This window comes from Aythya fuligula, chromosome 18 (assembly GCF_009819795.1).
Source record: "Aythya fuligula isolate bAytFul2 chromosome 18, bAytFul2.pri, whole genome shotgun sequence".
Taxonomy (NCBI): Eukaryota; Metazoa; Chordata; class Aves; order Anseriformes; family Anatidae; genus Aythya; species Aythya fuligula.
The window spans coordinates 12,012,965-12,029,579 of NC_045576.1; the positions used below are offsets into that span (position 1 = coordinate 12,012,965).

The following is a 16,615-nucleotide window of genomic DNA, read 5'->3' on the forward strand; positions in this document are numbered from 1 at the left end:
CAGGATTTCCAAAGATGTGTTTGTTAGGGAGACAAGGGTGAAAAGAGGAACACCGATACTCAGTTCCCCTAGGTTTCTAGGCTCTCTGATGGTAGCTACGAACAGCACTGCAAAGCTGCTTTCACTTGTTCTTCCCTCGCAGGAAACCAGCGTGAAAGAGGATCAGGTCTGCTAATCTGCACACCCCAGAAACCTCTGGGAGCTGATCCGCGCGGGTCTGCCAGCAGCACTGCACACACACGGGCTGCAGGAGGGCACGGCAGGCAGTGCTGGCTGCTGGAAGGCACTGGGAGAAGTCTGGCATCGCCTGTCATCAGCCTGTAACGTGGCACGCTGATTATAAGGAGGAAAAAAGGAAAGGAAAAAGGAGTTCTACCAACAGAGAGCAAAAGTTTATTGAAATATTTGCACAGGCTCTTGGAGTGTCATTGCTGCCTTCCATCACTGAACAAAAACAGGCATTACACCCCTTTTGTCCCACTGCCCCACGCGTTCCTGCAGTGTTTGCATTAGACCCAGCCATCAGCCCGACACCTCCCACCAGCCCCAGAGCCCCAGGTTCTGGGAATGTGAGCAAGATGCTCAGCCCGGCCCCACAGGAAGGCAGCATCAATCCAATAATCTTTATTTGCTTGCAAATTTTTATTTGTTCCCTAGCTGAGATGATCTCAAGGTCCCTTTCAGGTCTGCTTTCCTGCTATTATATCTGAGACTTCAAGTACGTGCACGAGCATTTTAAATCTATGTTTAAAATGTCAGCACAGTCATTTTTCAGTACATCCACTATTTCAATTCAAGCCGGCTGTAATACTGATCCTCACTTGGCCCTCTGCTGAGACTGAATTCCTCAGGACTGACTTCTAAATGCCGTTGTTTTATTTTTCCTTTATTTCCTTACATTTAATTATTTGCTTAAATGAAAAAAAAGTTCTATTTCTGATATTCTAAAAGTTCTATAAAAAAACAATCCTTGGTAACATGCTGCAAAAACTACTAAGCCTCAACCTTACCTGTCAATTTTTATGACAATTAGTTTTTTTTTCCCCACAGCCTGTAAGATAAATCAGAGAGACCTCAGCTCCTAATCTCCAGCAGAGTCCACACCACACTCCCCCAGCTGATACTGCAGGCAAACTGGCAAATACCCAGTAAGCTCTTAATAAAGCATTTGGCACAACACACAACTTCATTGAGCAGTAATTTCCTCTTCTTCCATGTGTAACACATTCTGCCCGGCATTCTTACTGGCTTATTTATTACCCAGTGGCTGTTAAGTAAGAAGAAGGTCACTCCTATTTGTTCTGAAACACCGAATTCAGCTTCAAAATAATCGTTTAGAATGGTGGTCTGAATACTAATCAAGTTTCCAATATAGACGCACCAGATTAAAGTGATGCCCTCTTGCACTTTCTCCTCTTCCCTTTCAAATTATTATTGAATGCTCATTCAATTAATACACGGGAAGTATGAGAAAAGAAGTTCTGTAAGTCCCCAAAATAAAATAGGAGCAAATCTGTGCAAGTCCTCTGTCAGCTGGATGTGCTTCCCAGCTACGAGCAGTACCTCACAATTTCTTAAGACTCCGCTCTAAATCAGTTACCCTTAATAGACACTAAATAGCTTAACTGGAGGGAAAGCAAAGCACATTTACATCACACCTGGTAGCACCAGAAAGGTGTTGCACAGGTCCTACATGGCTGTACAAATCATGGCTAGCAGGAGCAGCAAAAGTCTTTAAGAAATGAAATATACACATTGCATTGTACTCAGAGGTTCCTCAGTACTCTTTGCTTCAGAACTAGAGCTGGCTGTATTATTTATGGTCCTTGTGAATTATCCCCATGGGGTTGGAGCAACGGCTATTCAGAGGTAGTTGAGATTTGAAGCAAACTTCATTGTAAGAACTTAATAATGAGTGATGTAAGGCAGCAAAGCCAAGTCCATCATGCACCCTCCCTGCTTGCTCCAGGCATGGCAGCAGCAGCGTGCTATGTCTGAAAGCAGAGGAGGCGTGAAAGCAGCTGGCTCTTCAGGGTTCTGCAGTGACCCTTGGGGCACCTGTGAGAACAGCTCTCCTGCCCGGCTGCAGGGCAGGGACAGCCCGTTTGATCTCTGAGAACTTCAAGAACACGGAGAAAACAAAGAGCTGTCAGCACAGGACCCGATACCCGTGAACACAGTGAAACCTCGAAAATCCAATCGTTCTCTACCAGAACACTGCAAGGCTTTGCAGAGCCATCAGGAAGATTTGGCTGGTTTTAACGCTGCTGCTCAGAAACGCACCTTGTTGAAGACCCAGATCTCCCCGTTCACGGTTGGCCTGGGGACTCCATGTCCGTTGTAGTGGAAAAGGACCCGCTCTTCCTTGGCGTTCCGGCGCAGAGACGTGCACAGCTTCTTTACTTCATCCACCGTAGGATCCAGGCTCTGCTTGTACCTGGCCTAGTAACATAAAATACAAGAATCGTTTTAAGTGTAAAACCAAAACTATTTAAGGTACTTACTTAAGGCAGAAACATTTACATAAATAGGTAAACTGGAGGAAAAAAAAAAAAAAAAGAAAAAAAGAAAAAAACAACACATTTACTGGAAATCTGAATAAACAAAACATGCCTGCTCTGTGCTGTGTGGGAATACGCACACACGGAGTAACAGCTACGTGTGGGTGAGTGCATCACAGACCTGGGGTTCGATCCATTCCCCCAGGGTTTAACAACATGCAAGGTGTTTGGGGAAGGTCAGAGATGTTTTAAACATTCATCAGCCTCAAAAATAACCCTCTGCAATTCTCTAATCATTACATTCATACCCTGTACATCTCCAACTGAAAAAAAATCACCCCTAAAGACAGAAAATTGTCTAAGCTGGGTACAATGTGAACCTCAAACCTCATACCGAAATGTTCCTTCTGTCCCACCTGGAAAAGGGACAAGGCTCTCACTTCGAGCCTTCCAGGGAAGGAAAAGACCAGAGCAAAGAGTAGAGGAGAAGTTTAGGTATCTACCCTGTGTGGAATAACAATCATAACAGCAGACCTGTGCTCTTCCTAAACCCAGACTAGCTAGCTCTGTGGCATAAATACATCCCCTTTTAATAAAAGGGTAGATATAAAAGAAGGTTGACCAACATTTCTTCAAATATGTCAAACCTAAGCAGCATTCTGCCATGTCTAGGTGGAGCCACAGCAGATAAGAGGCTACAGCTCCTGGCAGGAGCCTTCTCAGGGACAGGTACGGGGCCACCGAGCACACAGCGGAGCGAGGATCCCACGCAGTGTTCTGGGCACTGGAGTTTCTCCTCCCAGCAGTTCAGCACCAACTCTAAGCAGAGCTGCCTGAAGGCAAAGAAAGTGAAACTGCAGCACGGCTCAAGCAGACAACTGAACAAGAACACAGGCGAGAAAGGGAAATGTAAATGAGCTCTGCTTTCCACTCCCTTCACTCTTCGCTTGTTAGCAGCGCTGACAGTAACGCAGAATTTCTACAGCTCATAATAAAATCTCCACACTTCAGTGCCCTCGCCTGTTTTTCTTGTATACCTGTACACATACATGTACGTGCAATTAGCAAAGCACTGAAAATCTTTAAGTTAACTTCTTAACTATTAACTGTTAAGATCAGGCACCAAGGTATTGCAGACTGCACGCACCTCCACGCTAATGAAGATTGATGAATATAATTGTTATTACATTTCATCATCTCACCTCTAATACTTTATGCCAACACCACTGTCTAGATGACAATGCATAAAGTTCCAGGAATTTGCTATTCACACAGCTGGGTAAGAAGAGGGCAAAATGATGGAGAGCCCTTGGTAACTGATGCTTGCTTTTTGAGAAAACTGATATTTGGTATTATCACAGCTTGGGCTGGGGACACTCCTTTACTGTTCCAAAGTACACAGCTCTGCAAGCTTGTAAATCACAGCACGCTGCTCTGTTTGGTGTGGGGGGGGACATAATGACACCGTTAAACGAACCCAATACTTCAAAAACATTTTTACTCAACTAAGCTCAAGATGCTTCTGTAGTAAGCTAGTTTGTCATACTCAAAAGTGCATTTTTTTGAAGCAAGGCCAAATAATAAAAAGTCTTTCAACTGTCCTTTGAAAGATAAAAGCCTGTTTCTCCCTCTCTTCTCCAGACGTGTAGAGAGAGACTGAGAATCCAGAATCACAATGGCTTAAAAAATTAAAGCTGATGTATTAAATACAGAACCGGGTTTAAGAGCAGGACAACTGTCACAAACCTCTACAAAAAACAGCCATCGGGAGCCTGCCTCTAAATCAAGGTCTCAAAAGTTAATGCTTTTTAAGTTTTCTTCTGACATGCAAAGGTAAGGAAGTCTTGAAATATGACAGCAAAAGAGAATGAATAACTTTATTTAATATAAAACTGTTTTGCTTATCCGTGCAGCTTGAAAAATAGATATCATGCTGTTCAATTAACATGCTGCATCTCGAGTCAATAGGCAAGATGGGTACAGAGAACGGTGTCATTTACATGATTACAGCCACGGAGCAAAGCAAGCACACGGAGAAAAAATATTAAGAAAGAGGCAGTGATCTGACACACTCATTCCTTTCGGGGACTTGCTCACTAAGTAAAGATAAGAGGCTGTATTAATCTTAGCACAGCCCTCCCCGGCCCCCACCTTTCTCTCGCCTTTCAGTGTTGTTATCAAGGTGCTGATGTGCAAAAACGTGCACCTTAAATCACGTTCCGCCTGCTGGCATCTTTACAAGACACTATAACCGGAGTGCTTGGTAGTTTTTCAGTTCCCCTTTTTTAAAGGGGAGCGGGCTCATTGGAACACTCCTCACGTTGCTTTAGCATAAATATTAAATGCAGCTCGCAATTAATGGAGGTGAATTCATACCCTAAAACTAAAGGCTGTAGATCTAAAGACCCAAACTGTAAACATATCATTTTCACATTGAGAAACACACGGCCGACAAGAACGAAAAGGAGAGGAAGGAGCCTGTAAATAAGCCAACAATCACCGACCTGTCAGCCGAGGACTTTCAGGCGTGACTTTATTACACATCATTCACATGCATAATACAACAAATGGATAACCGAGTAACAAACCAGACCAGCTTTTATTTATTTATTTATTAAGTAACATCTTCCAAGGCTTTTTTCATTGCTACGGAAAAAATACCAGGCAAGCGCGTGCTGTGATTGCAAGAAAGGTTCGGGGTTTGTTCAGCTGATTGCGGTGTGGGATGTCAGCTGTGGGGGAAGAGGAGCAGCTCACTGTTTCGTTTGATGCTCCGTGGGACAGGGTGCTATTTTTAATAACTGCTAGAAACCAACGTAAGGTCTCTTTCCAGAACAAAATGACAGAAACCGAAGGTCCCCGAGAAGAACATGCAGAAGGAGCATGAAAATCTTTGCTGCATGCCCACCACCGCCTCCAATGGCTCCAGCCGGACGCCAGGCTGGCAAAGCGCGAGCTGCCACGACTCCATCCCATCGCCGGGGGCTTTCAGAGCTGATTTAAACTCTACTGACAGAAAGGCAGCTCACGGAGATACAGACCAAAGACATCATCCCAAAACTTACGGCTCAAGGCCTGGTTGTTTTCACAAACACACTACTGTGTCGTCACACGCTTTGTACCTCGTGCTTTGTTAAAAACATAACACAAATACATGTATGCCCATGCCTAGACAGCCTCAACTCCATTGCCGGGAATCCTGCTCATTTCTTCACAAAGGAAAGCTTTCAAAAGGGGAAGGCAGGAAAACAGAGACTGAAGCAGCATTAATCAACTCCAGAGAGTTCCCACCTCCAGGCACAGTCATCTGTAGCACAAAAGGCACGAGAGATTTTTCCCCTGCAACGTATATACATGTATGTCTTTTGATTTTTTATGACAAAGCAGGCTAAATAGCAAACTTGGAGAAGAAGCTACAGTTTGCATGAAAAGGACAAAAAATACTATTTTTCCCTGCGATGCTTTTATTCTTAATCTTTTATTTAGCAGAGGCTTTTCAAATGCTTACAGATTAAGGACAGTGGGCTACTTTCCTGGGGGAAAGGAAGGACTGTTTTCAGCATGATGCACGTTCGGATCACGTTGGTCATTTACTGCTAAACAAGGACAACATGTTACTGTGCAACATTTCTAACCGGAAGATGTTAATATCATTAATTAATGAGTTTTGGGTAGTAAAAACTTAGAGAATATTTTATAACGCCATCAATATCAATGAATAAATAATAGCTAACCCCAGGATCCTTAAAATATGTAGAGCCCTCCCTACAGTGAAGTAAAATATTTTCCTTTTAAAACTACCAGACTCGAAGAGTTTCTTCCAGATCTCTCCACCCAGGCCCCTCCACTCGCTTTGTGCCTCACGGGGGATGCGCCGCACACCTCCACGTGCCCGTCTCCAGCAGGTCTGCACATCTTTTTCCAACTATCCTGTTCAGTGTGCAGCTGACCAAAGCCCATTATCACCTGCAAAATTTGCTAAAGGAAGTGACAAAAAGATTCCTAGACCTTTGGTAGTGTTCAGATTAAGCAGACCAGAACGCATCCCTCCACACTCGCCAGCATGCTCCCGCCAGCAGCCCTGCTGCATCCCGGCCCCCTGAGCTGACACTGACCCAGGAATTTACCTTTCCTGCTGGAAAAGCCTTTTCAAACACAGTTTAAGCTCTCATATGCACACTCCACATTTTAGAGTCATTGCCCCTTTGCTGAATATCCTCCTGTCGTCCCCCTCCTCTGCTTCCTCGGGCATCACTCACGGCTGTGTCCTGGGGACGTTCTGCTGCATCCGTCCCCTCCTTTCCTTCCCCAAACAGCTGCTTTCAAGCAGTTCGTGCAGGACGCAGCAGAAAGCCTAACCCACTGAACGCTGTGTTGGGCTGACCCTCTGTAACTTGTTGATATCCATCCCCACACAAAAAAAAGGCTTTATGCCTTGTTTTTCCCTCGTTTTCCAGCTATTGACCAGTTCCAGATGGTTCCTGCACCTGACGGCCGTGCTGGCCCTCCCTGCCTTCTATCACGTGTCGATGAGAGAGATTTTGTGGTGTCTGGCAAGGAGTCCTTGCTCCCTGGCGCAATTACCAGACGAGACAATCTCGACTTCGATCCCCCTGCAGATGATGCCCAGCTGTAGCTGCTGCTCCCAGCTGCTGCTGCAGCCGTAGCGGGAGAGCTGCCAAAATGCCTGCCTGGAGAGGGTGATGGACGGGCCCGGAGCTGCTGACGGGGCTGTCAGCCGCCTCTCCGCCGGGGATTTGATTTTCTGATCACCTCCGTGTCTCGCTGAAGAGCTCCTGTCAAAAGCAATAACTTGGTGGAGGCCTGATCCAGACTACCCTCATTATTCTACTCATGAGCAAAATTGAAAGTTTTGCTTTCTTATGTAAGCTCGCCACGCTGGAGACAGCGTGATGTCTTTTATGAAACACTCATTGGTTTAGCCAGCCTTTTTCCCATACGCTTGTTTAAAAATTAACATCGTAATTGTATTTCCAACATATTGCAGTTTCCAACATACCGCAAACTCCCGGGCTGACAAAACACTGACAAAGTTGTGAGAAATAGGAGGAGTTTTCACAGAAAGACATTGTGGCAAAACAGGCACAGCAGTTTGGGCTGAATACCAGAAGCATTAGCCAGATGTTTTGGCTATGGACATCACTCAGTCCAGTGCTTAATGCCCAAGTTCAAAGTGAGACAGTTTTGCTCGGGAGCAGTGATGCTGATGACACACTCCCAGATTTACTGTCCAAATTTGCTTTAATTTTGTCATGATTGGAATCATCTTTAAGAGAGGAACCAGGCATCCTCTGCAGACGGGATCTATGGGAACCATGTACTTCCCTTATTCGAGGCAAGAGCAACATTCAGGGCGCGTTTAGGGTTTCAGAAGTAGTTAGGACCTACACCAGCCCCATCTTGTTTTCAACACGACACACGAGCGAGGTGCCAGCAGGGATCTGGGAAAACAGCAGGGGAAAGCAGCTGGGGGCTGGAAAGCACCAGCCCAACTGAAGAGCCAGCCAGGTCCTAACCTGGCCTCTGCTAACAGGACCACAGTGCCGGCACCACGGCTCAAACCCAACATTAAAAGCAGTGACTCTAACACACAGGCTTTTTTGCTTCTCCCACCCTTGTCCCATCTGTTTCAGGAAGGATGTAGTTCTTTCAAAGGATAAATAAAACACCCACACGTTCACGGGTTAGCACGTGGTAACGGTACCCTCCCCGAGATGAGTCTGACTGGAGAGGAAAAACCAATTCACCGTGTTCATCAGCTCCTGTCCCGCCGGGAAACGTCAGCAAGTATTGGCTGCGGGAAGCGATTCCCACAGCTCTATGGATTTTGTGCTTAAATGAATGGCTCTGCCTTGGAACCTTTGCCTAATTACAGGTTTTTCTTTTACCTTGAATGGGACGAAAACAAATCAAACAATGATGGAAAAAAAAAGTCTGAGGCCAAAGTCAGATGTCCCTTTTCCCAGGGTATCAGCAAGTTATGCTTGAAAGAGCAAGAGCTGCAGAAGCTCAAGGAGTTTGTGACAAAGTGCTTTTGCCATCGTTTCAGACACTAGGACCTGACTCAGTATCTGCCTTGCAAACACCGGTGTGCTGAACGCTGCCAGGTGCTGAGGTCAGGAAACTCACCTCAGGCTTTGGTCCTCTCCAAGAAGAAACAGAGAGACCTAAGGCAGACAACTTGAGAGCGATTTAAGCTGCTGATGTGCTTACCATACATGATGCATGCTGAAGCACTGTGGCATTTTCCATCAGGGAGATTCATTTTTTCCTCCTTAAACCCAAAAAAGATGAATTTATTTCCTACCACAGTTACAAAATTCAAGTCCTGTTCCCTTTCCTTGCAGCCTAGGAGCTCAGTCGTTGTTCCAGAAAGACTCCACACCACGGAGACCGCACTGTGTGTCTGCTGTGATTCAGTGCCAGAGTTCCTGCTACAGGTAAAATAAACAAACTACAATCACTGCCGTCGTAGCACTGGGGTCTTTAGAGTTCACTATAAAGCTGTCAGTCGATATGCAGGGTATGCATAAAACAAAGAACAGAGGGTTTTCTACACCTCGTCATCTCACTGCTCAGTCCGGTACAGCTGCAGAAAGCCAGGCTGGGCTCCACGAAGCCTTGGAGTGCCCTCCTACCTGCTGCAGGACCAATTCCATCTGTACCCCTCCTGGTGACTGCCCATCTATCCCATGTTAAAGGCTTCCCACAGCTAGTGCCCCAAAATCGCAGTAAGTGCTGCATGTCCCTTGCTATAAAGATGCTTTTTCCTAACATAGCCTAATTCTTGCTTATAGCAATTTATAATAATCTTTTCTACGCTATTCTTCAAGGCAGCTCTGCTGCTCAAGGTGAACCTCTGCATAAATGGGGCATGGCAGGGTGTCGTGCAGCTGCTGCACTGTGCCTTGGATCAGGCGTGAATGCCAGTTTCCAAACGCAGAAAATACATTAAACCTGAGACTTCGCCCCGCACACAGCCAGCCTACTTAACATGATTTAATTAAAAGGAATCAAAGCAATCTAATTATTCCAGGAGAATGTTTCTGGAACAATGCCCAATTTTGAAAAAGACAAATATAAAATGCTTCACAAAGAAAGAAGCTGCAAAGAAAGAAGTTACTAAGAAATGAGAGTAAGGAAACTGGCAGCTCCAGGGGTGAAGGTGCACAGCCCTTGCCCAGGTGCTCAGCCCCACTCGTGCTGCTCAAGAGATGAAGGCTGCGGCTCGGTCCCTGCTGTTGCACGAGCTGGTTCAGCTCACACTGTCTGGAAGGACAGAGGGACCAAAAATAAAAATTAAAAAAAAAAAACAGAGGGGGAGATGCAACAGCAGGGTCTGAAGCAACAGGAAAATTGCTGCTAAACTTTGGGACTCGGCTTTATCAAAATAGGCAAGACAGTTTGGAGATTAAAAAAAACAAAAAACAACCCACCTGCACCCTGAGATGTTTGAAGACCTGCTAATGATGAGCACTAAAAATACCGGATTTGGTTTTCCTAAAAGTGTAAGGAGCAGAACTGAATGAATGCAGACTGTGGGTTTTAGGGGGCAGCTGTCAGTCGGATGCAACATGTTCTCCAAACGGCTGGAACAAACCGGCTCAGACGTCCAACAGGCCCCTATCTGTCAAGCAATTTCACAGCCAGATAATTGGATGCCTGTTATGCCACAAAGCAAAGCAACACAATTGACATTTTACTTATGGGTTGCTGTGGTGGTTTCTGAGTTTTTAAATAAAAAACTATTTAACGCACTGCAAGCCTATAAAACACTGAAAAAGAAGATTACGAAAATGACGGCAAAGCATTTTTAATTAGCTTAATATAAAAAATGTTGAGTACTGTAACAATTTGGAAAATGGAAAGGGCCAACAAGAAGAACGTGCATGCATGTGTAAGGAAACAAATTATGGTGAAAATACTGGAGATTAGCAGAGACATTTAAACCAACAGCACCCCTACAAGCATGTGCTTTTGGCTTGATTTTCAGGCTTGCATAAAAATTCTGCCAACCTGCATCTCCATTACAAAAGCAAAGCGGAGAGACGAGCAATATTTCCTCTTTTTAGTACTTCAGAGCTAATTGCCACAGAGATTACCTCAATGTATCTGTATTTCACCAGTAATTACTGTGTAACTGTTGATGAAAAACATCTTGATGTTGATCAAAACATCTTCATTTGTGTTCCATTGTTTCTTTTCTATATTTTCATTAGATTATAACAATCAATTAAGGAGCACCAACGCATTTACTGTGCTTAGGCACAATACTCAGAGCCACAAATGACGACATACACAACTCAAACTACAAAATCAAAACCTTTGTCCCGTGCCAAGTATGGGCAGGGTTTTGACTTAGCTTTAAGATACAGGAACAGTCTGAACAGCCTGTGTGTACCGTACACACAAAACACAAGCATGTGTAAAGTTGTTAACGTAGCAGGCAGCAAATAAAAGCTCTTGATAAATGCTGTTATTATTCTGTGACTTTCGCAGTGCAGAATTAAGCAGCTACAGATACGAAAAACTGAAAGGAGCCCTTTTTAATTCGTCGGCCAGTATGTTAAAGTCTGATCCTGAATTATGGTACAGGAAAAAGCAATTCTAATCTTTCAGCGTTACTCTAGGCTTTAGTTACTACGTCAGGAATATCAGCGTGGTAACTGGCACACCAGTAATACAGGATAACAAAGTGGCTCAGGAGAACCTGAAAAAAAAAAATCACCAACAATGTGACCCCAAATCTGCAAGAGCACGGGGTTTTTACGGTGATGGGCTCGGAACATTTCGTTACCATCGGCCCTTCTGAAGGCTTATTAAAAGACTTGCATGAAAAACTCTTCATAAGGACAGCAAAAATATAGAGCAGATAAGCCTAAAGAAAAATTACCCTCTGTGCCACTGACAGAAATAGAGATAATAACTTCTATGTATATCCAAATCACATGTCTGCCTCCCGCCAGCAGCGGCTGAGTGCGCAGGACGTGGCCAGGCTGCAGCCAGCTCCCGGCCACCCCTGGGCAGGTCAAAAAATGAACTGAGAGTGGTCAAAAAATGAACCGAGTGCATTTAATTTGCATGGCAGGGAATTCTTTTAGATCCTTGGTTACGTGACCTCAAAGAAAATCAACTGATTAAGAGCAAAAATTAGGAAAAAATGCTATAATGCTATTTCAGTATTTACTACTTGTAACAGAGCAAAATGAAGGCAGGGCATCTTAAGTATTGATAAGCTTTTTGTTTTATTTTAAAGCATTCCTTAAACAATAATCCATGCTTAAAGCAGGAGCAGGGGAATAGAAGGATTTATACTTGCATATTAACAAATACAACAGGAATAGCTTAGCTAAATTAGAAGACTACAGCGCTCACATTTTTATTTGCTTATTTTAAAATCATTCTATAAAATCATAATGTAGTAATAGGCAGGGAAATAAAAAGGGATCAAAAATTCAGTAAGCTTTACAAAAGGCTTAAATTATATACTGGTGAAGTAGAAAGGTAGAAAGGAAAAAAAAAAAGTAGAAAGGAAGCTCGCCTTGTGCCATTTTTTGGGTCTTTTTAAGGCCTGGAACTTCGATTTTATTGTTCTTGACTGGATGCTGACACTCCCCCTGGTTTCCATTTCTCTAAATGTCAAGTTAGATTCCTTCTCTGAATATTCACAAGTTCTTTGTAATCACTTCCAGTCCTTTTTGTTAGGGAACTTCCTGATGACGAGTAGGAAGAAGAAAGGAAAAAATCCTAGAACTCCAAAATAAGCTGGAGCATGCAGGCAAGTTCAAGTACACACAGCAGTGGGGAAGTTATCTGCAGATCGGGTAAACCACAGGTAATCTCTGCCTCCTCACTTCTTCCACAAAGCCTTTCAAAACACCCTAGCAGTTGATGTTCCTAATAACTTCCACTACTAACTGCTTTTCACCCATTAATTCCCTTAAAGTTACCTTCATTACTAGGGACTCTGATCCCGTAATTTCGATGCTTTTCCCCTCGCTCTGACACTGAGCTGGCAAACTCCCAAGTTGTGTGATGCTGGAGCTCTCTCAGCGACAAGCCACCTACCTCATTCCTAGCAAAAACACTCTGCTCCTTGGTTACTTCAAAACTGTGATTAATATCCCGGTCCTGTGAGCTACAGCGATGTAATTGCAATACTGATTCAAACACATTTTTCCTTTATCAAAGAAAGATTTGAGATCCTCGATTTACACCGTCTTTGGAAACGCATCAAAGAGCCGACAGATTTAGAACTGTACAAGAATATTTGTTTGTTTTTTTTTTTGCACAATTTCACAATAAACAAGCAATTTGTGTGGGAAAGAACTCTTTCATGAGAAGCAAAACCAAGTGCAGACCTTCCTTGACTCCGGTGCTCATTTTGGGGTTCCTGTACCATCTAACCAGGTGCAGTCTCTTTCTGCAGGCTCAGATGTTGATGGGATTCTCCCCTCCCTCCCCATAGGCCGCTGTTAGTGCTCGGGCTCAGACTGCAGCCTGCTCCTTCGGTGCCCAAGAAGGTAACAAGAAGCAGTCTCTCCAGGCAGCTATTTTCACAAAATGTTTAGGACATTAACTTAAATTCTGAATTTTCAATCCTCAAGAAAGACACGGTGTGTGATGTGTTAGGGTTGTTGTCTACGTAGTAGATGCAAGACAACCACACGCTGCGTGGTTGTAAAACCCCGCCTTCCTCTGGAAATCTGTCAAAAATACAGTCAATCCTTGGAACTCATTAGCAGCATGTTCAGCACTAGCCCATTACAAGCATTTGTTTGAAATAACCCTTGCTACATCAGTACAAAGGATGCCTGGTAAGAAATCTGGATCCATTTCTCTAAAGGATCTCTGAGTTTGTCCAAAACCCCTGTACTCATGCAGCTGTTTTCCACATCCACCCCAAACAGAGAAACAGCAGCAAAACCTACGTAAGACAAATCCCCTGCAGGCACCACAAGACCTCGCAGTCACCCATGGCTTACACAGAGCCCAGGAAGGCTTCTGCCACGACAAGTTTGTCCCAAACTATCTGGCGAAGTCTGTCTAGCAGGGAGCTTGGCAGGAAGCCTGCAGTCTCACAGAGGGTTTTCGGAATTTCACAACATTTGCACTGATGCAACTTTGCTGGTCTTTTCCTTCTGCTTGCAAACACGAGCGCCTGCCCAGGACTCTGCTGCACCAGCTCAGAGTGCACAAAGCAGGTGGCAGAGAAGTAAACCACCACGGGAGCACGCTATGGATAACAGCAGAGATCGATTCAGCAATGCAAGAAGTGATCTCAAATGTATGCCTGCTACCCATCAACCAGAAATTGAATTGCCCGCAAGAACAACCTGATATGAGCAGAGTAACTCTTACATCAGGTATACGCATGCAAATACAAGTTATGCTGAACCGTATCCACAGATTCCAGGCTTCTTAAAATAATAAAAACATCTTTTATTTTAGGTGATGGGCACATGAAGTTACCTTTATGTAAATTCATGAGGATAATCAGAGCACTACACACAGTTTTTTGTTGTAAGTAGAAGAGATTGTGCTGGAAATCCCAACCTGATATTAAGAACAACAGCTTAACTTGGTTAATACAAACAATGATTATTTTTTTTCTGATTATTAGTTATTGATAGCTTGAAAAAATATTAATTACAGTGAAGAAATACCTTTACTTAAGGATACTTCAGTTTAAAAGCTAAATTAAGCCAGAAGAAAGACTCGTTGAAGTCTTCGGGAAGCCCTCTGTAGATATCCGGCTGCATTTTAAAAATCCATCTCAATCTCCTAGAACATAATATATTTGCAAGCAGCCGAGACTTAAACAGCTTAATTTGCTAGATGTCTAGGACAAAATGCATTACTAGAGCTAAGCTGTACGGGTGGAACATTTATTCACTTGACTGGAGTCAGCACTGTAGTGACTTTACCTTTCCTCTGCAGAGTCTTTGACCTTGCTTTTAAGTCCAATGTGAAATGAATTCTAAAGTACCTAATCCACATTGTGTGGATTCAGTATTCAATAATACTTCCAAAAAATACCTTTGAGCAGTCTGTTCAGAAGAACTGATGTTGACAGGGAAGACAAAAACCAGGAGTGCTAACCTTGAGTATCTGCTGCAATAGATTCAGGACAGGCACAGGCGTGTTCCTCAGCAGTTACCAGCAGCTACATACCACCAGCTTGCTCCAGGATGTACAAAAAATTGACCTACCAGCCTACACAGTATGGGAAGAAGCCCTCCCTTTTTATTGAAATAAATAAACAGTTTGAGATGGCTGTGCAAACAATTGTGTGTTTATAAACAACAAGAATTGGTAAAAACTTCAGCCTGCTTCTCACGCCAGATGCCTTTCCTCCGTCTGTGGTAGTTTGGTGGCTCTGACAGGTCACACCACAAAATACACTAACAGGATTTTAAGTACAGACCAGGACACATCTTTAAAACCTACTTAGTCAACACAACTCCTAAGCGACAGTGTCATTTTAGTACTATTCCATCTTTATAACCTCTATTTTAAGAGCTCTTTAAAGTTTCAGGCTCTTCCTCTTCTTGTTTCTTAGATATTAAACCAGGACGTAACGCCGAGCCGAGTTTTGGCTGCAGGACCACAGTTGGGTGTGTGAATGAAAGCTCAAACAGGCTGGTTTTATATTCTGCTCAACGTGCATTGTCCTCAACAGGACGTTCAACAGGTGGGACTGCTATCCTGCGCTCCTGCTGGGATAAGAAGGTGATCTTCTCAAAACTAAATAATAATTTAGCAATTTCAGGTTTTCCTCTGATTACAAAGCAATTGCTTCATGAAGTGATGTTCAGATTAAGGAACATCTTAATGGGTTAGGAGAAGGAAAAACAATCACCCAGAGCTCTACGCTTTAAGAGAGGAATTAAAATATTTCGGGCTTTTCTCATTCTGCCTGAGCTACGAACAAGAATACGAATGTAAATAGTTTTCTCTCTTAACGCTCTAAGTTTTGTGCAAAACAGATGTTTATGCAGTAAAAGCTGAAGTTGCCTAGTAAAGCACCATTTGCACAACCAAGTTTGCAATGCCAGAACCCTTGTCCAGTGGATCCCAGTGCTATTTACCAAAGAGCACCAGGGGCAATGCGAGTGGACCTGCAGAAGGCTCCCCCCGTCTGTAATCGCCAGCGATTCACCACTCTCCCGGGAACACAAAGAGAAGGTATTTTTAAATAGGTCACGCAGAGGCTGGGTGGTAATTACAGAAAAACGTTAATCAGATTTGAGCAGGCAGAGCTGCTTATCTCTGTCAAGAAGCCTTGCTAATGTCAGGTCTTTCTTCACATCTTAGGACAAACAGACATTCGGAGCACAATGGTTGTATGGAAATACTCCAGCATACAGAAGTCTTGCTTCTCCGCCAATTCTGGCCTCACTTTGATGACAAAATACAAAACAAACCAGGAAATACACAGCACGTGGATGGGTCTCATTGTCAGAAGGCTATGGAAAGCAAAACAAGAGAAAGCCCAGTCGCTGAACTCTTGCGTGCATATAAAGGATTCTGATATTGCTAGGAGGTCCTGGACCGTACCCCAGCACCTGAAAAGCATTTCAGAGGTAGTGTCAGGGAATCCCACCCTGGCAAGGCGGGCCCAATGCTGCCCGAATGAAGTGTGTGGCAGGGGAAGGGAATAGGTAAAATAAGAGCCTGCTTCTTGTCCCTGTGCCCTCAGCAGTTCAGAGGTGACTTTCACTATTTATCATACTCACAATTTGTGTTTTTTTGGCTAAACTACCCATTCTTTCAGAGAAGTATTTTATGAAATCAGCACAGGGCTAACAATCAACCTCAGAACGACACCACAACAACTTTTCAGACAGAATGAGAACTGCTTTTGGCCGTTATACTTGTTGGCCCCTGTTTTCTGACAAACTTATTTTTTCTGAAAAAAAATGCTAGTTTTTGCTGAAGATGGTTGATCTTTAACAAGACAGCAAAGGATTGATACAGCAAAATTTTGCAGAGCCCAAAATAGCTGCCAAACTCAAGCAGCTCTTGGGAAATAAACACAACAAACATAGCCCCCTTAGGAAAACCTAGTTTTGTTAAACAAGGTCACAGCA

At 43.8% G+C, this 16,615-nt stretch overlaps 1 protein-coding gene across 2 annotated transcripts in view; it reads right to left on the reverse strand.

Annotated features, from left to right (window-relative positions):
* The window catches only part of RPTOR (regulatory associated protein of MTOR complex 1), a 135,754-nt gene that overhangs the window by 101,888 nt on the left and 17,251 nt on the right, over positions 1–16,615 (reverse strand). For both annotated transcript variants that reach the window (XM_032199470.1, XM_032199469.1), the window contains exon 4: positions 2,284–2,442. In XM_032199470.1, the coding sequence (XP_032055361.1) occupies positions 2,284–2,442 (159 nt within the window). The remainder of the gene's footprint in view (positions 1–2,283; positions 2,443–16,615) is intronic.